Below are 22,201 nucleotides of genomic sequence, written 5' to 3'. Positions count from 1 at the left end.
GACCGTATCGCATCATCGTGATCATCGTTATCATCATAACGACCATCAACGTTTCGTGAATATAAATTGAGCACGTGATGAACCACCGCTGGTTCTCGGTTGCATCCCAACAATCATAATATCGTTGTAGAAAGCCGGTTTGAAGCGGATACGTGGACCGACGACCGCAATGAACCTAATGAGCAAAGCTGTCAATATTGTCGATAACAATCAAACGATTAGGAATTTTTTTGGGAACAGGTCAAGATACAGTAAAAAAAAATATATATATATGTATCTATAATATTTAAGTTTAATTATCACATCGCCAAATCACGTCATTTTTACAGCAATTATGCAAACTCCACATTCGGAGAAAAAATGTACATTATATTGCGGATTCCGTAGATTATGTTTAGAGATAAGTTTCAAACAGGTGTGTGAGAAGATATGCCAATTTTTTTGTATAATATCATCGGATGGTTTTTGCAATTTCATCTGTACGCCATTCCATCAGAGGAGAACATTTTCATCGTTAGTAATACATATCTATGGTAATAACGACACGCTTTTATCGACGAAATATACGAGATGTTGCTTTTGACAACATCTTTTATATTAATGTACAAATAGAATGATGATTTATTTAAATGCGCAGATAAATTCTTGAAATATTCGACTCAAGTGTTACGTTTTTGATTATTTTCAGCGAGAATTCTTACTTCTTTGTTGTGTTCGTGTTTTAAACTCGCGTAGGTGTGTTGCGGTTGTCGCATTTTTTGCATTTGGTCGAAATCTGATGACCGACCTTGACGGAAAGCAATTCAAGTTTATCGTTTCTTTTTCATTTGTAGTATATTTTTGTATGAAATTGCGGATCGATAATGTTAGGAAAAACTTCAACTACTGACGATAACATAAAATTGGGAAACAATTGGGTAACGTTTGCAATTACGTGACTGATTGTGAGACAAGACTGATCCGCAGTGGCACGACGCGAAGTGTGGGTTTCGTACTTCACGTACCATAGTAGCCGGACATCGATCTTTGAAGCCTCTCGCCATTAATTTAGTGAGCTGTAGTTTGTTAGTGAGATTTCAAAATAACAAAAATTACAACTTGGTGGGCATTTAGATCCTTCGAAAAAATTCGAAATGCGCTGCCGGCAAAGAGTAACTCGGCATAATATGTATGTATGTATGAAGACATTGCTTCGCTGTGCTCGATAATGTTGGCGTAATTATTTGTTGTGATAATATAATGACTATGATGCGACTATTCGCACAGAGATGACGACACGCCGGTTATAATTTGGAAACATTGCGAACTTTACTATGGGGGAATCACGGTATCGATACAAAATATTTTTGTGCGCTAACCGAACGCATCGACAGATGTGGGGAAACCGAAATAAGAGATAAAAGAGATACGTGGAATTGAAGGACGTAGAAATTCACCAAGTCATCTTCCTTCCGTGGTGAGCGCAATGATTATCTAGATAGAATTTGGCGCGCAACGGTAAAACCAGAAATAATGGAAAATTAATACCAACATACAAGAGCGTTGTTGATACTATCGCGAAAATGAGTCTCACTTTTCGAAGAAAGTTCGTTGAGCAATAACTGATCGCGGATCACTCATTGTCAGAGCTTGAAATCTTGGTTGAATAATCTAAAAATTTCAGATGTAGGAAAATTCATAGAAATTGAACAGTCTGCTGAAAACCTCTGTGGGCAGAGGGCATCGGCTTTGAAAAAATAATCAAATGTTTCACCCCGCGTTGTGATAATCCCTTAAAACTTACACTAAAATTTTTTTTGAGAAGAAGACAGAGGTGTTGGGACTGAATTCATAAATGATAAAATCTAGTCCGGCTCTAACTTTCTCTCGCTTCGATTCACCCCTCATACAACCACGTTGCTCTTCTCGATTCAAATTGCAACTAACTCGGGCAATGTTTGACTTCGGTAAGACGTTCGAAATGCGATAACGCGACAGCCTTTCTATTCACGCGATCATCGCCATCAGCAGATTCAGACGACTGTCATCGAATGAGAAGACCTGAAAATAAGTTGAAATGATTCAAGAATGTGCCGAGAACACGCAGCCAAGGTTCAAATATATTCTCATTGTAAGAGGTACGGATACGTATAAGCACTTCAACGACACACTCCTAATACCATGAAGAAACCCGAGCATAAGCACACAGCGCTAACACTTTTAACTTGTTACAACGTTAATTACTTACGATATTTGAGTGGATCTACCTACGTAAGGACAGCACGTCGCGAGTTAGCCGTGAATATGACGCTCAAGGTTCTATCCGGGTCCTAGTCAGCGACGAGACGAGAAGCTCAAGGTATAATCTCACTTCCATCACTCCGTAGCCCTCGTTGGAAATCTACCTACACGAGTCATAAACGAGTAACATAGAAAAAAACATTTTTTCACAATTTACGGGGTAGCTTTGATTACTCGCAATATACAAACAATGATTATCGTGCGCGCCAGAAGGTATTCGCGGATGTTGCTTCTATGTATACGATTATTGGCTTTGACGCAACTGTTTATCCGGCAATTTGTTAGACCTGTGATAATTATGAATCAGTGGTCGCTAACCGCCTGTGGTGAGACGGCATAAATTCTCTTACAGGTATTTCCCGTCGAGAACACGTAATACAGGTACGACGGTTGCACGTGATAACGTTACGGTTGCGTATGGATCTAATAAGACTCGGAACCAGACGGAGAATGCAAAATTTCGAAGTTCGATATTCCGAAAATTATCACCAATACCTTGACTAAATAATTAGAACAGACAAAGGTTCGATCGGCATTATTTGAATAATGTGAGTAAGAAAACTTATTCATTCGCGCCGTTAGCTCTACGAGGAAGCGGAATTATTGGTACGCCGTTGCGCATTGAACGCCCAATGAACGAATATTGAACCGAGCTAACGATAAGCTGCTGAAATATAACTCACTGGCGGAAATTACCACGACGATAAGTTTCAACAAACCACGTATAATGGCGTGTACAAGGTATCGCATAACTGACATACTTTCAAAATCGTTGTTAAAAATAATTAAAAAAATCGGATACGTGAACGAATAGCGGGCGATCAAATGTAATTGATTCCTGAATATCATAATCGATTATATATAAAATAAAAATAATCATATCTCGTTTCATATGACTAGGCGGATAATTCTGGATCATGAAAAACAACTCTAGAAACGCGCGGGATTGAATTCAAAAGTTTTTACACATCGTAGAAATATAGACGTTAACGTCAACGACAACGATCCAAAATAAGAGTACATGTCCGATTCTGAACCAGCTATAACTTTCCGGTTTACCGCTGATTAAGTCCGCATGGTCAAAGACGGCGTATTGAAGACGTCTCTGTAAGGTGGTGGTGGAGTCCCCGGACAAGTTGGACCGATTAATGAAATCCTCTGAGAACTATTATCCAAAAATAAGCGATTCCTTCGTGTTGTAAGTTTCGGGCATCTGCACGAAAGTGTTCCAGTTATCCAAATATAGGTTCCAATCATGCCGGTAACACCACCCAGACAAAATCCAAGTCCGAATATCCAAATTGGAGAAACTTCCGTCAAATTTTTCAGGAATCTTTTATGATTTTCATTCCCGTTATTCTCTCCATCGGCAAGACGATGCAAATCCGTAGGGGGTTCGGTAACCCACCGTGAGTTCTTTTGCCGATTGTATAAAATTTCCGCTCGTTTTCCATCGCTTTCCCATTTCGGCTGCCGATCCTGGAACATCCCTCCTCTGGAATTAGTTCCATCCGTCATTTTTTCGAATTTTTTTCCATCGTTCAAATTAACCCCCGCCGATGCACCGCAAGGTGGATCAAATCTTATTTTTCTATTCTCAAGGTACGACTGTAACGATTTGAATCCATCGCAAGCCCACGGATTACTGGAAAAACAAATCACCGTGGAACAAAATTAAACTCTTGAAATCCCCACTTTGTTTTAGTCGTGTGCGAAAAAATCCAACAACGAAACGTTCTTACTCGTTAAGATTGATCTCCTTCAATAATTGCAATGGCTTCAATTCCCACGAATCAATTTGGATGAGATAATTCTTTGACAGATCAAGTTTCCTCAGATGTTCGAGTCCCGCGAATGCTTGGGTGTCGACGTGACCGATTTGACAGTTGCTGAGACCCAATTCCTATACGAAATAATGAAATAATGAAATTTCCATCACCGGTTGCTTAATATTATAAAATAAATACACGTCATCCAATCGGGATTGCACAATTCACCAATTGATATCAAGCCCCGAGTGACAATAGGAGTCTTTGCGATCGATTGAAATATTTTCAAACTACAACCGCGTATAATGCATGCCCGTTACCCATCTACAGGTACTCGTCGTCAGTATGATCATTAACGTGGTCACTGTGTGATTTCAGTTCACATTAGGCAAAATAAATAAAACAACAACCGCTGCAGCTGTCGTATTTATTTCCGTGTGTAATTCATTTCACGAACGAATTGATCTTTGATATCGATCAATCGAGACTCCATCCGTTCGAAAATAACGATTATTATGCCCCGCTCGTGAAGAAAGTTTGCGGTAAAGAGGCAAGAGCATTGTAACGTACGATATTCCAGAAATTATTTCGACGGTTCAAAGTCAAAAACGATCGGCGATCCCCTCATCGTCAGAGTTGCACGGAGCTGTTCTTAATCAGCTCTGTGTATTTGTACAGATAGAACCGTTAATTAGTCGCGAACTAATTTATTTTATATATCGTACAGCTCATTCGAGATATATTAATTAAAAAGGGTTCTTCCATGTTAATCCATACGATTCTATTAAAAAGTGCACGTATGCGAGCTCGTACCGAAAGGCTGTACGGATGATCATCGCGTGTCTCATTAATTGAATGATCGTCAATTGCGAATTAATATCGAACGTGGGTTTAGATTAATTATTCGCGAGAATTATGAGTACGTGCCGATACAACGATACAGTGGCAGCAAAATGTCGTTGAATTACATCATTTATATCGTAGATCGATCAGACCATGGTATAAATTCAAACTCGCCGTTATTAATTCGAAATTCATCGAAACAAATCGAATCGCTCGAACAATTCTGGAGATAAAACAAATGTCGTGTCGATGATTCCGATAACCTGATGTTGAAAATTGAAGATGGCAGATAGAAAGATTGTAAAAAGCGCCGGAATTTTTTATATTAATTCAAGATTCAGATACTTGAATTTGGATTATTATTCGACGTTGGGGGGGGGGGGGGGGGGGGGGTAATAAAATATTCTCAATCTTCATTTTAATTTGAATAGTCTTACCGTATACTTATACTTATGTTGAACCTACCGATATCGATTTGGATTGTAAATCAGGTATTTTAGTGCCAAACTGATTTCTATCGAGAAGAAGAATTCGTAGATTAGAACTGTCAAGGAAAGTATCTCGAGGTATGTAATACAGATGATTATTCGATAGATCCAAGACCGCCAGATCTTCCAATCCAACAAAGGCAAAGGAACCAATTTCGTTAACCGAATTATGAGATAGGTTTAAATATTTCAAATTCACAAGCCCCGTCTCCTGAAAAGCCAAACAGAATAAACCAAAATTAGAAATAAAACAATAATAACAATAAAAGAAATATACATGTACATACATATAACGTAGTATAATATAATATAGTATACTGATATAGGTATACGTATAGGTATAATACAATACATGTATGAGCATATAGTGGAAGTTATGTGCTTATATCACAGATACTATCGTGTATCACAATTTTGAGGCTGCTCTTCACATGAACTGATTTCGCGATTGTACCATTCGGGCAGAAAAAGCAGAACCAGATGAAAAAAACTAATGGAGCTCTCCTCGTGAGATACATTTGATATTACCTAAATAAAAGATTTTAACCGATAAAACGCGGAGCGGTAAAACTTGTTGACATTTTTCACCAACCGGTTATAAAAATCTGCACGCGAGATCGAAATCAGACCAATAAGCCCACTGATCTGTGCATATAGTATACTGCCATGCCACGTGATGAAAATTCGCGACGCAATTAATCGATGCCTGCACTGGAGAAAAAGAAGTTCCTAACGCAAAAAAAATTACACACTCGCAGCTCATTTCCCATAATTATGGGTAATAATTATAAGGTATAGAGAGTATTAAAATTTTCCACTCGTTAATTCTTATCACTGTCATCATCAGTATCATTATGATCATCATCGGATTTCGGATGATTTTATTTTTCTTCTATCAAATTTTGAAGGCAATTGAATCGATGATTCTTCTTTGGAGGTAGTATTGTATGCTCGATTGTATGTACACACTTGGCGTACGTACGAAGAAGATTTACGACCGTTAGTTATTCGCACACATTTGACGCATGTGAGGAATTTTCTTTCATCGGAGATACTTTTAACTGGTGTTGTTATTATTATTATAACCATGGTTGTTGTTGTTGTTGTTGTTGTTGTTGTTATTATTATTCTTGCATACCACTGCCGCTGCTACTATACCGTGAGTACAAAGTAAAAATTAATTACTACAGTAGAAAAACATGATATAATGGTTCTGATAATTTGACGTGTAATTCGTGATTAATTATAATTGTTCATGTACGCTTGATACGTAAAATGTATGTACCTGTATACATGTAGTCGACTGATCAATTATATTCGTCCGTGAAGGAACCAAAAAAAAAATATAAATAATAAAACGAAATTATTATCCGACCTTGGTAGGTAGATGTGATCGATTTGGCACAGAGATCTCGTCATTGTGATTACTGTATTGGGTGACATGGATCAACTTCTGGCCGTACAGAAGAAAAAATTGGAAATAGCTAATTGTAAGACATACTGCAGGCTCGATCATAAATCGCATGATCTTCGTAGCGCCGATTTGCAGTCGAACGTGCAGGTATTTCGTTGCTTCCTATTTTATTTTATATTTTGTTGAACAGCGTGTTATATCCGGAGAAGAGCGAATGATTTGAAAAATAATTGAATCTTATCACTTGACGTCATTTGAATTTATTCATATTCTTCTCAATTAGAGTTTTCAAATTAGGGTACAATGGAGATACAAGTACGTAAATTAGTGAAATTTGCCGAAATTGCCAAAATCTTCCGGCGTTATGTGCACGTGATTTTCAGCTCGATTTTTCACCAAATGATGTTGATATAAATGAAAAAATGGCGACCGACCCGTGACGTTGACCGAAGATATCTTATCGTAAAAAAATTATGCATATACATGTATGTAAAAAAACCTCTCGCATCAGCGAATCACCTGACAGCGCCGTGCGTCGGTTTGATTTTTGATATTCCTAAAGTGTTCCGGAACGTATTAATCGATATACAGTTTGAGTTTACCTTTAAATCATAATTCAGCAACGTCGATATCGAATTGTCCGATAAATCGAGCGCCTGAACGGTATTAGAAACTCCCGTTTTAAAGCTAAACAAATGTTTCGATGTGCATGTTGCTCTCCTCAATTTAAACCACATGTCACACTCGCAAAAACTACTACAAAAATCATCACCATTAGTTTTTTGAGTCAAGGACAATTTTTTATTTCGTGAATTTAACAAGGAATACGTGGACGCGAGTGGAGATGTTTTGAACGTAGCCGTTGCGGTTATTGCTATAAATAAATTAATTGTCATCAAAAAATGAAACGCTACCCCGATGGAGTTCATTTTTCCTTTTGTTCGTTTATCACTTTCTCGGGTGAGTCACGGCAACGAATTCAGAGGTAGCTCGATGTTTTAACGCAGAATATAAGATCTCTCAAAAACAAAACGGAAACAGAATAAATCAAAACGAAACAAGAATACCACAAGCACAAGCGAAAAAAAGGGGCAACGTTTTAATCTTTCTTGTATTCTTCGATTTCCTCCACAAAATTGAAGACAACAGTTACCGGTTGATCACTGCGAATCACTCGATATCACTATCGCGGACGCTATAACGTACGTAACCCGTAGCTGGTTGAAAACCGGTCGTAATCTTATCTAATTTTTAGTCACCGATACGCTTATCTCTTCATCTGTGCTGTGCGCAGTCATCGCAAGCTTTAACCTGATGCGGAAAACGATAAATAGCTCGGTGCTCGCTCAGCTTTGATTCATCATCGGGTATACCGTCGTCGCTACGCCTGTACTTACGTCGAGACGTATCTATAATCTATAAACAATCCTCGCGATTCCACTCGCCGCGCATTGATATGCACGTCCCCGATACTACCCCATCCCCATGGAATTACCTATCGTCTGACCGTTATACCTTTACCCGCATGGTAACATTTTTCAATCGAAATGCGAAAACCATTTAAAGTGAAAATTATTTGCGCCACCTCGACTACCGATTATTCGAACACAACATATGTATGTCGTGATAAACAAAACTTGTACCATTATTGTACGATAATCCATCGTGATTCGTAACAGCTTCATTCACTGTCCGAAAAATTCTGATATTTGGATCGATCTTTCGATCATTTATTATCTGACCTCTTCTTCCTTTCTCTTTTTTTCTTTTCCAGGCACGTTGCTTTTACTTGTCTCCGAAATAATTGCACATACTAGCTGGCGTTGAGACACGCACGTATCATGTTGAAAACTAGGCATGATCTGCACATAATATACAGCGAATAAATTTCTCATTTTTCAAACAATCATCCAGCCAAGTGGGACAAGCTAATGCAATGAAAAAAAAAAAAAAACAAAAAAACATGTATAATTTAATATTCATCCCTTGGCCTTTGCTCCGTGCAGTCGTAAGTGTACCCGTTGAAAAAGCAAAAAAAAAAAATAATTTCATTCAAATATAGTTTACTTATATGTATACAATAGGTACTAAATACATACACATTCGTGTACTCTACATTATACGGATGCAAATTTAGAAATTACCGGAGGACCGATTGCGCGCGTATAATATACTGCAGCGTTACTATTATGCTCACACGCAATCTATAGGTAATCATAAAGATAACGACATGCGGATCGAAACGTCACACGCGATCAAAATAAAAACATCGACCGTCAACGTCGACATTAAAAATTCGGTAATGTCATCGCCGCGTTGCGATCGTCTCTCTTTCTTTTTCCGTGTTATTCTTCATCGGCTTTCCTAACGAGAGTTTCGTCGATACTCGATACGTCGGTAGCCGTGATGTTTTTAAGATTTCAGAAAATTTCACGCGTTCGCATTTCCAAAGCTAATCACGGAGGTGATGATGGTTCGCCGAATGATCTACATCCGAAATTCGTAATTTCGTACCATCTAGATGTACACGCATTCGATAACGGTAAAAGTAAATCAATACATGTGAATCGATTTTTTTCCTCCGAATATAAAAGTTGTGCATGACGTTTGCACGCGGAATACATTAACGATTATTATCTATGTAAATGTGTACATACCTGCGTTCAACGCTGTTTCTACAGAATTTTATCGCGTTTTGTAGCGGTTGAAAATCTACAATTATTTTATACTTAAAAGGCGCGGGCCAACAACTCCGTATTTCAATAAAAATTTCAACCAAACTTAATTCGTTTAATCGTTGGTTTGTAGTCTGTTTTTGTGCTTCTTGCTTTCTACTCCTTCTTTTTCTTTTCGTCGAATGACGAATAGCGGGTTCTTCGTACACCGATGCATCTCCTTCGCTCCGTGCAACTTCTTCACTCTTTGCAACTTCTGAAAATATGAAAAAAAATCTCTACACGTCTATCGCATGCGATGACGTCAACGGCAATACAAATAATGAAAATACTCATAATTTCGTACCACATTTCTGATTGTAAAGGGAAATTCATCCTGTGCAAAATCACGATATCTCACAGTGACGTACGTACCTACATACTATATGGTATGTATGTATCACGTATGTATGTACGTACGTACGTACATGTAGCCACATATCAAGACGAACTACCATACGGAGAAGGAGAACTCCCCACAGCAATTATTTACTGTTCCTTATTATCGTTTTCTTTCTGTTTTCCCCGTTTGATCCCCATTGTTTATTAAAAATCCCAAGCTCATCTCTAATAATTGAATCGTCGATTTCGATCGCTATTACAGTGCGCTTGGAGTTCTCGGCAGCGGTGAAAAAATTATTTCCTCCAATCATTAAATGAATCATACGTAAGTGATGTTGAAATTGTGACGGACCAAACATAACGATCACGAGTACATAATTACCTCATAATTTAACCTCGGAAGTACGAAATTGTTCAACTTTTTGGCGAGCATATAAATATGAATAAAATTTCATTGAAAAATTAAACCTCAACCCTGTACCAGTACAAGTCTCGCACGAACTAATGTACGGGACGCAATTACTATTAACAACGACGAAAAAATAATAATAACAAATAACGACAACATATAATAATAATATTGGTTAACGAATGATTGAGCTACGCGTACCTACAACAACATGTCTACCTATGATCACGGCGTACGTATAGGTATACAATTTTGTATAGTTTCCAATTACCTATTGACGACATATTTATGCATAAAAGAAGGTCATTCGTGAATACACGTACAAATATATCTTTTTCTTTTCTAACCTACGCATAATTATTACGCCCACGCGGTATCCTAATCGTACGATCCGTTTTGATTTACCGGTCAAAGGAAATTAGGAAGAAAAAAAACCAGACCATTAGCCAATATGAATATAAAAATTGATCACAGCGGTTTTTTGAATAAAAAAAAAAAGACTCCTATGTTGGTATAATTAAAAAAAAGACACTCAGATAAAGAGCTACGAGCGTCGTTCGCGTATACCTATATGTATGTGCGGACAATTAATTGATTCACCTCTCGGTGCGAAGCAATTTTCCTCGGTACACTTGCACCCAAAAACAAACTATAGTCACTTTCCATATACACGCGAGTATGTTAATTCACGTATACTCTCCCGCCATACATTACACAGATTCGTGAGCACTTGTGAGTAAATTTAAAACGCTATTCGGTTACGTCAGCTGTGGCAACACGGACTTGAGCTCGCTGCACTTGAAAAAATACTCGTGTACCCGCCATGTACATACGTTGTACACATTTATATCACTCACATACCCCTAACTGTTACAGGTGTAGTTGTCCCCATGCCAAATGTTACTCACCCGTCTATACGATTTTCTTAAATATTTAAATTCGCTTCCCTGCATCTTCATCCTTACCGGAGCCCCATCCTCCGTCCGTCTTCCGTCGTCGCATTTTTTCGATGCTGCTACACTTTCCTCCTTCGTTTTCACTTTCGATGATGTGAGAAGGTTTCAACGATTAACGTTCAACCCTAGATATAGTGAACTGGATTCCGCGTCTCTGTTTATCCAAAATAACAGGTCCTCAGGAGATATCATCCGGCAAACTCCCGTGATGATGTCTCGGAAACGGCACTCTAAAAAAATCAGCGAAACTTATACATATAGATACATACATACATACATACAAAAGAATATTGATGCGATGAAAAACTGTCATTACGACGTACCTACAACAAGTAAACATGTGCGATGAAATATATGAATTGAATTATCCACATCCTGCATTGTCAAATTTACCTTACGTGGAGCGACTGAAAAATTTCAACAAAAACCAGAAAACTACAACGAGCAAAATATGACTCGCGTGACGTTCGTCACGCAAGAGACTAAACGAGTGTGTTGTCTCTACTGTAAATGACAGAAAAATCCCACGATAACAACAATATCAACAACAACAACAACAACGCCAATTATAGCATAGCAATGACAATAGTCGTGCAAAATTTCTGAAAATTTGTCTCAACTTTGGGCGAATAAAAAGCTCCGCTGAAAATGAGTCGGCTTAATTCGATTTCATTTCACCGTGCACGAATAGTCGAGAAATTTGTCGTTCGTAATTTATATCGCATATCGCCAAAGCTAAGAATGGACGTGCAAATCATCGAATTGAAATGGAATGTTCTATGTTGTACACGGATATGAGCGTTTTGAAATTTTCTCCATTTTTTCTTTCTTCGACATAAATTGATTCTAACGGTCACGAGGTTATCTATTTCGTTGTTACCGGGGGGTATGATGAGATTTTATTGACGCAGCGAATTATGACGAAATCACAATTGCGACGGTATAAATAAAACTTTTTTATCGCGTCTTGAGATAAATTAAATCGTGGGGGGCAAGTTGTACCCTAAATAATGCAATCGTATCTATCAGTGTTATTATTGAAGAGATGAGACGAGAGAAAAAGGGAAAAACAGAAAAAATGAGAAAACAGAAAGATGAAACTTTACGAGAGAGCAGCACATTTGGAAATTTTGAATGTCCCCGCATTCGCGGGATATTTCCCTGACGCAATAGCGGCGACCGCGAACACTCGTGTATCTCATTATAATTACCATAAGTATAAAATACCGCGTGTGAATATTAAGGAAACATTCAACCAGACAAAGAGAGAGAAAAAAAAAAGAATAAGAGAGACAAGAAAATAGGATGAAGCTAAAAAAACCATAATTTAAATTCATACATTAATTGTAACATGCATAAACGTATACCAATAAATACGGTCTCATTCCACATCATTCAATATTCATACGTCCACGTGCGTGGATTTATTTGTTTAAACAATAATCGTATCATCTGTATCTACCGTGTGCGGCGCAACATGAGAAAAGACGAGAGGAAGAAAAGGAAAATAACGCTGAGCTATAACGCGAAAGCAAATTTTCGCACGGAACCAGAACGGTTGATTTTTAGAAAGAATTCGGTCGAGGTCGAAAAATTCGAACCGTATAAAATACGTAGGTATCGATATGTATGTAGGTTGTCCACGGGGTCATCAAAAGTAACTTGCCGAAACCTCGTCGTACGGACGTAGTACGGAAAATAATGTAATCGTGTACCAATCTATGTTTTTTCGTTTTCTATTTCTCGTCAACTCACCTCCTATGCTTTCGTTTCGTCGAGTTTGACAATTCGATTAACGAAAAACAGGTTGAATATATTGTGTAGATGAAAATGTAACGTACGCTTGTCTTCCAATTATAGGTGCGACGCCGATTTCCTTCAAAAGAACTCGAGAGCATTCGAATTCGTAGAACGATGAAATTCCGAACGACGATGTGAGAGGACTAGAAATATACGTATACGTATGTACATACATCTATAGCAGTAATCCATCTTAGGTACTTGAAATATAATAACGCCACCTTGACTGATCGTAAGTACTCACCGTACCTGGATACCTGAATGATTTCAACATTTCGCCGTTTATTCCGTCATTGGAAGAACAGAAGTTGAAAATGAAGAAGAGATCCGAAAAAAGGGGTGCGATGAGTTTGCGAGCGGAAATTTCAAAAAAATAATAACAACATCAATAACAATAATAAAGCGTACGAATCGAAGCGAAACGGTTGAAGATTTAGACGGTCGGTGGCAGCACGATCGTTCGTTCTTGTTCGGGTCATGTACCGAAACATCGAGTTGAGGGGAGTCTGGCGTGTTTATTTTCCACCAATCAGCGCACCGAATTGTGGTGTGACAGCCCGATATCTTGTAGGTAATAGGAGCGGTATTAGGTATGAGGTACGCACCGCACCGTACCTATAATGTAAAAATCTCGAGGTGGTGGGAGAATATTTGACTGTGATCATTACCTATCACCGGATCGGTGCGTGATGAATAAATTTCGGTAATAATAGACGTGCAATATCATGCATTTATCATCTACAATCGATCTGATCGGAAAAGGGGCAACTCGTTTCTAAATTGAAAGCAATTGAAACGAAAATTCATATCCACCGGCGTGAATGACTGTCATCGAGAGAGTCGTACTCGATGACTATTCAATGCGATTCTTGCATATTTGAATATCGCACAATGATTTAATGGTGGGAACATTTTCAGAGCTACACCTTTCATATGTACACAATTCTTAATGCATATTCTATCGGTGCCGATAATCGTGACAATAAATTATCCTAATGTACAAGACTACGTACGTTGTACGTACGTATGTACGTACGCACGGGGCAACTCTTCGACGGTCGTTTTCTTTTTAATTCGGTGAAAAAAGACAAGGAAGAAAAAATAATCAAAACCGAATGTGCATACGTCAGAATACTTTCCCATTAACATTTCAAGTTGCGCACATTGATTCCGATGTCGGTATAAATATGCAACTATCGAAGACCAACACTAGCGAAATAGGAAGAGAAGAATGATGGATGAAAAACTATATGCATAAAAAAATGTTTAAAATAAATGACAGGGAAAAAAACGAATTGGGTATTCGTAGTTTCTTGCAAGTGATCGCGAGTGGCGCGTGTCGTTATACGTAGTTTTGATATTTCGTGCGTTTCGCGGCCGCCGGAGCCCCTCCGCCTCCGCCATTGTTGATATAAGTGACGCTCTCCGAAGTTCTCGGCACCTTTTCACTACTCGCAGTCCGAGAGCGGCGCGTTCACGACGATCTACGGTTAATTGTGTGTTTGATGATACGCGATTTTTGTTTTTTTTTTTCAATTAAGTTTCTCGTCCTTCTTGTGAATCGTCGAAACTTGTTCAGTTACCATCACTGAATTGAAATTACTTTTTCGCGCCGTACTCACAAGTCTCGTTGCATAAATTCCTGTTGCGAACATCAACGAGAGGACTGCAGGAGGATTTCACACTACAAATTCCGCTGCTGCCGATGCTGCATCGATAGTCGTCGTCGCCGACCGATCATTTTATGTAAAATTATTATTTGATACAAAAGTGCCGTAATTCAGTTACCTCTGAATCACAAAGTGCGAAGTGGCTCGCCGTCGACTCAGAAAAGTCAGCGTTGCTCTGAAAGGAGACATAAAAATTAAAATTAATTAAACAAAACTTGACATGAATTCCTACGGTGACGTATCGAACAACGTGGAGCCCAGCAGGTTGGTTATATTTTCATTAGAAACTAAATACTTGAATAGAAAAATAGAGACAAAAGAGACACGGACACTTCCTCGTCGGAGAATAATAATTAAATTAATTAATCCGAGAATCCAGTTTCTCCACTTGGAAAGAGGTCTGTGTAACGTAATTGCAACGTAATACTCGACGAAACTTCCAGTTGAGATTACGTGGTTGGCGATCACCTCGCGAACGATGTATGTACCAGACAAGACGGAATCACCTGACGGCCATCGCTTGTGTTTGTCTTGTTTTCTCTTTTCAAGTGCTCAACGACGACCGTTGAAAAAATTGGGAAGCTGGAAATTAATCCTGCGAAAATTAACGGTCCTCGTGTCGACCGTTGACCGACTCGAGAGGATACGTTCCTTCTGACCTAAATGAAATGAAAAACAGAAAAAGACGACCGATTCATACGACAGTTTCGACATTCCAAAATTGAGGGCGTAGTTGTTGTATAGGTCACGACAATCTGCCGACGATCGTTAGCATCCTCGTTCGGTAGAATTCGAAACGTATTTACCAATAGAAATTTCATTGAACGAAAACTCCAGGTATTGCAAGTTGTTGGGATTCGAATCAAAATTTCATTACCTAGCCAATTCTCGTCTCCGCTCTATTTTTTTCTCGCCAACTCATCGGAGTTCGTCGAACGATACGACGAACGTCTAATCAGAGCGAAAGAAGCTAAACAGCTGCTGCCGCGATTGCTGCAAGAATAGATGAAAATAACGAAGAAAGATCGTTATCTATCTAATTCAGAACTAACTACATCCATCCGTGCGCCCCCTCGGGCTCCCGTTCATTAATCGATCGCCTGAAATTCGTGAAACCGGAGTGCGTAGGTACCAACAGACGTAGAAAATTGAGGATGGGTGGTAAGAACAGACAACCAACGACATCCCGATATTCGTTTAATGTCACGTAACATCGAGAGAGCGATATCCCGAATGCCGACATGGAAATAACTTTCGTTCCATTTTTGTTTCTTCAGTTCCGAACTCGCGTGACCGTCGAGCAATCGAAAAAACATTCGATATCAACGAATGTATCTGCAAACCCGAAAGCGGCAGCATCCCGTCTCATTCTAAATTCTGTCCGTCTCGACCCATTCACCCGATCGGAAGGAAAGAAAGAACGGAGCCAACAACTATTTGTGCACTGGCTCAGCACGCGTAACCGTTTCGCTTCATGCTGACTCCGAGGGGAAGAGAAGAAGAAATAAAAAATCTCACTCTCAGGATTGCGACGATTTGTCACGGTATACCTTGTACCCAATCGACGGTCGAACATAATCCTCTTTTCATTCGACACACTCGTGAAATTCCGACGCTACAGCCGGCTATCCGCAGAATCTCGACCGATTCTCTTCTCCTTTTGTTATCACTCGTCTTCCACTTGGAATGGAACGGGACCATCTCTTTCACATCGTCGTTGTGTGTCTCGACACACTTTGTACGTACGATTAGCGAGTCATTGTTGAACAGGTCTGCGCATACGGTGGATGCACGACCGTCGAAACTCTCTTCTTTTCCTCCATTTTTGCCAAGTTGAAATATGAAATTTGTCTATGAATAAGATCGCGGACATTACCAACGCAATACCGGTGTCGTAGTACTCGCGTACGCGCTACGCTATACCCACACGCCATTTGTTACCCCACAGTCATTGCAACGATGTGTATAATATGATCTCGTCGTGATCCACATCCGTTCGGTTAATGGTCGAGATAATTAGTCTACTATCTACTGTCATTCCATCCATTTAAACTTGGTGCTTCATCACTCCGTATGTATAGTAAATATTCTAGTCCGTTTGAACTTGTTTCTCCGCGAGTAATTCTACTTCCTCGACTCGGATTATTATAATCGATTAATTTCAAAGTCTGGACGAGATAAGACTACGTCTTATACATTCGCTGGCGATTATTATGATACATCGTAACGCGAGCCGATTCGATTCCGTACTCGCGTCTCAGCGATATTTTTTGTTTATCCGTAATGTTATGAAAATACCGCTATTGAATAATATTCAATTGCGTTACACTCGTTCGCTTGGTCAGCGTTAAACAAAAAAAAGCAGAGAAGGAAAGAACAGGGAGAAAGGGAAGTAACCCTGTACAACTTCCTCAATCGTTACATTTATCTTTTAGCTGACGTAAGTCGTGCAAAAACTTTTTCAAACACGCATATTTGATTTTTTTTATCAGATTCTCTTCCGTGTACAAAAAAAAAATGATGGCAATAGCATTTCTCGTACGACGATAAAGTCCCTCCCTCCCTGCGTTTTCATATCATATTCGTACATCGTAATTACGAATGATAATTTTCCAAACTTGCACTTTCTCAGTTCGCCAAACACGTCGCTCGCTCGGTCTGTGCACCGAGAGCAAATAGTCACAAGCATCGGGATATGTAGGTGCGCATCTCTGATTTTATTCTTTAGCAATGTCTACGTATGCGGAGGTAAAAAAAAATTATGTTTGAAACAACGAATAAAAGCACACACGTGTGCAGATGGGGGACAAAACGCGCTTGCACCGATCGTACCGCGCTTTGTTTTTGGCAAACGTACAAAAATGGCGAATTGAGAGTGTAACGAAACCGGGACAAAGGAAAGGAATTGGAAATTTCTCGTACGTGGCTATGCGTTGGCAGGTGTCAAGAAACCGGAAATTCCGTCGGGGTTTACCAATAGTAAAACCAAAACCAACCAAAATCAACTCCGACGAGGTAATCGGGAAATTACGCATTTGATGTTGAAATCGTAAAATACTCCGGTCATTTTCTTCACGATTGCTATCTCGGCGTAGAGTGAAAGGTTCGTTTCAAAGAGAAGAGCGAAAAAAAGATAAAACATTGTTACATAAGGGAAGAATGAAAAAAGGTCCACCAAATTTGCTCGCGCATACCCGTACTCGTCGTCACCGTTCGTTTGTCACTAACAACAAATTGTGGACCTATTAATAAAGAAGGCGGCTCATATCGATCAAATCCTATAACGGTGTAAAAATAACAGACGGTTCTCTCCGACTTACTCAACTTGGTACTATGCCGTGCAGTATGTATCTTACAATTGATACTTTGTGCAGCAGCGGTGAAGTAATTACGCGTCAGACTCGTTACGTTTGACAGATCATATTTTTTTCACTTTCCTTTGATTTATTTATTTTATTTTCGAACGACAAGTGAGGAAAAACGTTATTTCATCGAATGCGTCGTAGAATATACAAGAGAATAGAAAAGAATCACTCTTCTTTCTTGCAGTATTCGAATGGAATGACGGATAACAAAATTTTCACGTTTACTGCCACATGCTGTGCTGTACGACATCTCCTTGCATAATCAACGTTCCAGGTGTTGTTGCCGTTGTTGTTATCATTGCGTTGGGAAATTTTTCACCGATGGTTTTGGAAATTCTTTCCGTTACATCGTACACCACTTACATTAGCCGTGTTACGCAATTGGTTTATTTCTCATCATCGCATTCATTTACTGTACTCGCCTATTGTAAGAAGAAGGATTCACTGACAATGAGATGGATAAGGTGACAAATACCTTCGTTGGCAGAAAAAAATAGAAACATTCACACCGATACGGACGAGTATTAATTCGCGGTTTTTTTTCGCCCCTTTTATTCATCCATTCATTTTCCACTCTATTCGGCAGAACGTGCAGTTGGAGGTGCAGTAGTACCGCGATGCGATGTATCGGAATCGTGAGATCATTTTGTCGTATCGAAACGAAACAATGTTGGGGGAAAAAAAACTATGCCGCGTGGAGAAAATTAATATCTTGCGACCTTGCATTCTTTAAGTATTGCCTGTGGTACGCAAGCGTTATGCACAACTTTCGGACTCTTCAATATTCTAGTAGGTGCTAACAAACGACGGCCATCGGTCGTGCGCTCGATGTGCCTCCTATCCAACTTCAGAAATCGAAATATCAATGTGACGTCGCGTCTCTTTCAAGTGTAAAATACGGTGTCCCAATCGCGCCTTCGTCCAACTTTTAATGTATTCGTAATATCGCTACCTCGATCGCTGCTGAACTGAGTGTAAAAAAAAAAATCGTCAATGACTTTCATCCCATCTGTTTGCACGATCGGTAATTTTAGTCCAACAAAGATTACAAGCGTTATCAGAGCGGGTTTTCGAAAGAGGCTTTCTCGGAGATCTGATCAGCATTATGTCAAATGCAACGGGATCTTCGCTGTGATTAAAAGTTTAGAGATGTCGATTCCATCATCGATACATCAAAGGTGCGGTCATGCGGCAAGCTCGTGGCGACAATCTGTTCGATTTCTGATTATCCTACTATCTCATCGGGACGGTGCAATTTTTTATTACACATGTCATACCGATGAAATTGAACTTATTCGGATGTTTATTTTCGGAAGCTACTATCATTGTTTGTTGTTACTTTCGCGACCCTTGTAATTATTGTTTTGTTTTTTTTCTTTCGATTTCAGGACGAGTCTCCGTCGCCTGGCTCGACACGAAGAGACGGAATTCAGCAATGCGAGTATATTGAACAGCATGGAAAAGTTCGTCAGGACGGTAAACGAGATGGAAGAAACAATTTTGGTGCCTAGCCGTCTGCTGGACCTTGCGGTCGGAGATTCAAACGACACCGTATCCATGAAGGCTAAGCGCGGATCTTCGATCAAAGACGCGATGGCAAATACAGACCTGTATCAGCTGTACAACATCGTTAACAAAGTCAAAGTGGAACTCTTGTGGTCCCAAGAGTCACAGGAAGAGCTTAAAGACGTCGCGACTGCGAACGAGAGGCTCAGTGGACACGTTAGACGACCAAGCACAACTTCTATGCAGAGCATCCACAGTGCTGCTTCGATTATCAGCTCAAGTTCAGACTCCGATTCTGATACAGGAATTGAAAATGATTCTGGAATGGAAAGCGAAGAGCCAGCCGATAGACTGGCCAATATCGCTGCTGACAATTTTAGGCGTCACTTGAGAGGACTGCACAACAGCATTCACCAAATGACCGAGGCTGCTACATATCTGACTCTGCGTTATCAGGCCGATGTCGGAGGAGCAGTTTGATTATATTAACATTATCTTTCCGTTATCAAATTACATCATTTTATTTTATTTTTAATTCTCATAGCTATTCTATTCATTGTTGTATCGTACAATCGTGTGAATGCATCCACTCGTGTTTTAAGTGCTTGAAGCGCCAAATTATTATTATTATTATTATTATAACTATTACTATTACTATTACTATTACAATTACAATTATTTCTAATCTCTACAAATATGAAAACCTCGAGGCATTCGCTGTTTTACAATTATTCGAATTACGAGCATTTACATTTTGAGAACTAGGAATAGGATGCAAAGCTTTGCGGTACAAAGAAGTGACCGCGAGCCTTTGATTAACTCACAAACTGTTATTCGATTCTTCGATGCAACGATAGAAAATATTCGTTCTCAAAGATGTAAAATCGTCGTCAGTGCCTTTGAAAGATATTACATGTTTTTCAGAGTGACAACAATACACAGGGTGACAGAGAGGGAGAAAAAGATGAACAAAGAGCGACTGGGTTTATCGATACACAATTTGACTATCAGTTAAAATGTACACCTTTTTTAGTATAGTCATCTAGAGTTAATATTTAATCACACTAACGTTAGAAATGTTAGGAAGAATTACATCATTCGAATTTATTGCGAAACAACCGACGATTAAAAATAATTCGTCCCCCGCGGTTTTTCAGCTAAATTTTCACAACTGCGAGTGATCCGTTAATTCGAAGTTCGGAAGCGAAAAATCTGTTTCTTTTTTGATCGAGTGCAGATATTCTGAAGGAGTGCATTTTATTGAACTTTGCCTGACTCAAAGATGCCGGCTGATTGATATACAATAAACACAATAATTAAAGAAGACAGATTCATGCATTGCATTATAGTTGGCTTGATCTCTACGGAGGATCTTTCTCTTATCGGTCATAAAACTTTCACAAATTCCAACCTATTATTGATACTGTATAACATTATGTTCTTCGAGTAATTATATTATAATTGTGTTAGTAAAAGTTAATGTATTGTAAATAAGGTTAGGGTATCATTATTTATTTTTTATTGCGTTATCATTTTCAAGTATGAAACTATGGTATGTGTACTATGAGTAGGCATTCGAATTCTCGTACATTGGCTAGTTTTCACGATAACTCGCTATACAAAAGGCATATTTCGCTCTCGATACTGTATTTATCATCAAAGCTTTAATTATTATTTTATTACCAGCTTCTACTTGTCGTTGAAAGTGCTAACGCGAAACCGAAGAGTCTGATATCGCTTCTTTATCAAATTTATTTTTATCGAAGTAAACTTGTCATGTCTGTCAATAATACCCTAAAGCCTATGCACGTAAACATTAGTACAGGGAGAGAAGTAAACTGTCGAGGTACTTTTATTTTTTTTAGTTATATTCCTCTTGTATATAATTTGTACATATGAAAAATGTAATATAAAATCTAGGCATACGTTACATTACCTTTTATACAAATTTAATTACAAAACGCCCCTAATTCACTTTCTTTATTCAATTTGTTTTCAAGTTTTTCCTTCTTATGAACAATTTCCTGGTTCTATTCGTCGATGTTGTATAAATTATTTAATTGTTGGACACCTAAACGCAGCAATTATAAGTTGTGTGATTAAAACTGAAAAAAAAAAGAGAAAAAAACTAAAAATACACGCGTAGTCGGGTACTACAATTCGTAGTAGAGGCTGACGGAATTATTAGGTTTTCTGATTAGTCACAAACAATGTTCTTTTCACAAACACGATTTTAAAAGTAATAAACGTTATGCAGATTATGAAAAGAGAAAACCGATGTTCATGTTGTGAATCATTTCAGAAGATGCCCTTTTACTCCTAAAACCCACACCGACAGAAAAATTGTCGAGTGATGAAAATCCAAACTAATCTATCAGTTGCTGCGACTTACCCAAAGGTGATATCTTTCACCTAATTCAGTCATCCATAAAGATGAGTTTACCGCACCGTTCAAGAGCCGTACCTTTTTGACAGATGACGAAGTACAATGTCAATATGGATTTTCGAGATCATGATCGAAATGTCGAACATGACGGTATATCACGAGGGCGAGGATCGACCCGAGTATCGCAAAGTATAGCCAAGTATCGTTGAGAATTTTATTGAACTCAAGATTTTCCGCAAAGCGAAAATTCGAAATGTAC

At 38.8% G+C, this 22,201-nt stretch overlaps 2 protein-coding genes across 11 annotated transcripts; one reads left to right on the top strand and one right to left on the bottom strand.

Moving 5' to 3' along the window:
- Positions 1-270: 270 nt before the first annotated feature.
- Positions 271-14,022, bottom strand: LOC105688326 (leucine-rich repeat-containing protein 15-like). Of its 10 annotated transcripts, none has more exons than XM_048650316.1 (7): positions 13,260-14,022; positions 13,057-13,158; positions 11,168-11,445; positions 5,358-5,591; positions 4,023-4,183; positions 2,251-3,925; positions 271-2,040 (listed from the first exon to the last, which is right to left on the bottom strand). In XM_048650316.1, exons 3-6 carry the CDS (start codon positions 11,216-11,218, stop codon positions 3,346-3,348), a joined length of 1,026 nt encoding a protein of 341 aa, XP_048506273.1. In that variant the 5' UTR covers positions 11,219-11,445; positions 13,057-13,158; positions 13,260-14,022; the 3' UTR covers positions 271-2,040; positions 2,251-3,345. The 10 variants fall into 10 exon arrangements, with proteins under 10 accessions (XP_048506273.1, XP_048506274.1, XP_048506275.1 ...); XM_048650317.1 differs by having other exon boundaries at positions 13,265-14,022; XM_048650318.1 differs by lacking the exons at positions 13,057-13,158; positions 13,260-14,022 and adding an exon at positions 11,539-11,672.
- Positions 14,023-14,477: 455 nt separating this feature from the next.
- LOC105688469 lies at positions 14,478-21,830 on the top strand. The gene is made up of 2 exons (XM_012404828.3): positions 14,478-14,949; positions 19,439-21,830. The coding sequence occupies exons 1-2, from the start codon at positions 14,906-14,908 to the stop codon at positions 20,034-20,036; spliced, it is 642 nt and encodes a 213-aa protein (XP_012260251.1). The 5' UTR covers positions 14,478-14,905; the 3' UTR covers positions 20,037-21,830.
- The last annotated feature ends 371 nt before the right edge of the window (positions 21,831-22,201 follow it).

This window comes from Athalia rosae, chromosome 2, assembly GCF_917208135.1.
Source record: "Athalia rosae chromosome 2, iyAthRosa1.1, whole genome shotgun sequence".
NCBI lineage: Eukaryota > Metazoa > Arthropoda > Insecta > Hymenoptera > Athaliidae > Athalia > Athalia rosae.
Note: the sequence above shows the minus strand (reverse complement) of the source record. Positions and strands in the feature narration are given on the sequence as shown.

What these genes read in the sequence shown, in the direction of transcription:
- LOC105688326 (XM_020853801.2), bottom strand. Translation starts at nt 7,723, where the DNA reads ATGAACTCCATCGGGGTAGCGTTTCATTTTTTGATGACAATTAATTTA. An exon ending in TGCTGAATTATGATTTAAAG is followed by an intron (nt 5,592 to 7,396) that starts GTAAACTCAAAC and finishes TTGGCTTTTCAG; the next exon opens with GAGACGGGGCTTGTGAATTT. An exon ending in TACAATCCAAATCGATATCG is followed by an intron (nt 4,184 to 5,357) that starts GTAGGTTCAACA and finishes TATTTCGTATAG; the next exon opens with GAATTGGGTCTCAGCAACTG.
- LOC105688469 (XM_012404828.3), top strand. Translation starts at nt 14,906, where the DNA reads ATGAATTCCTACGGTGACGTATCGAACAACGTGGAGCCCAGCAG. An exon ending in AACAACGTGGAGCCCAGCAG is followed by an intron (nt 14,950 to 19,438) that starts GTTGGTTATATT and finishes TTTCGATTTCAG; the next exon opens with GACGAGTCTCCGTCGCCTGG.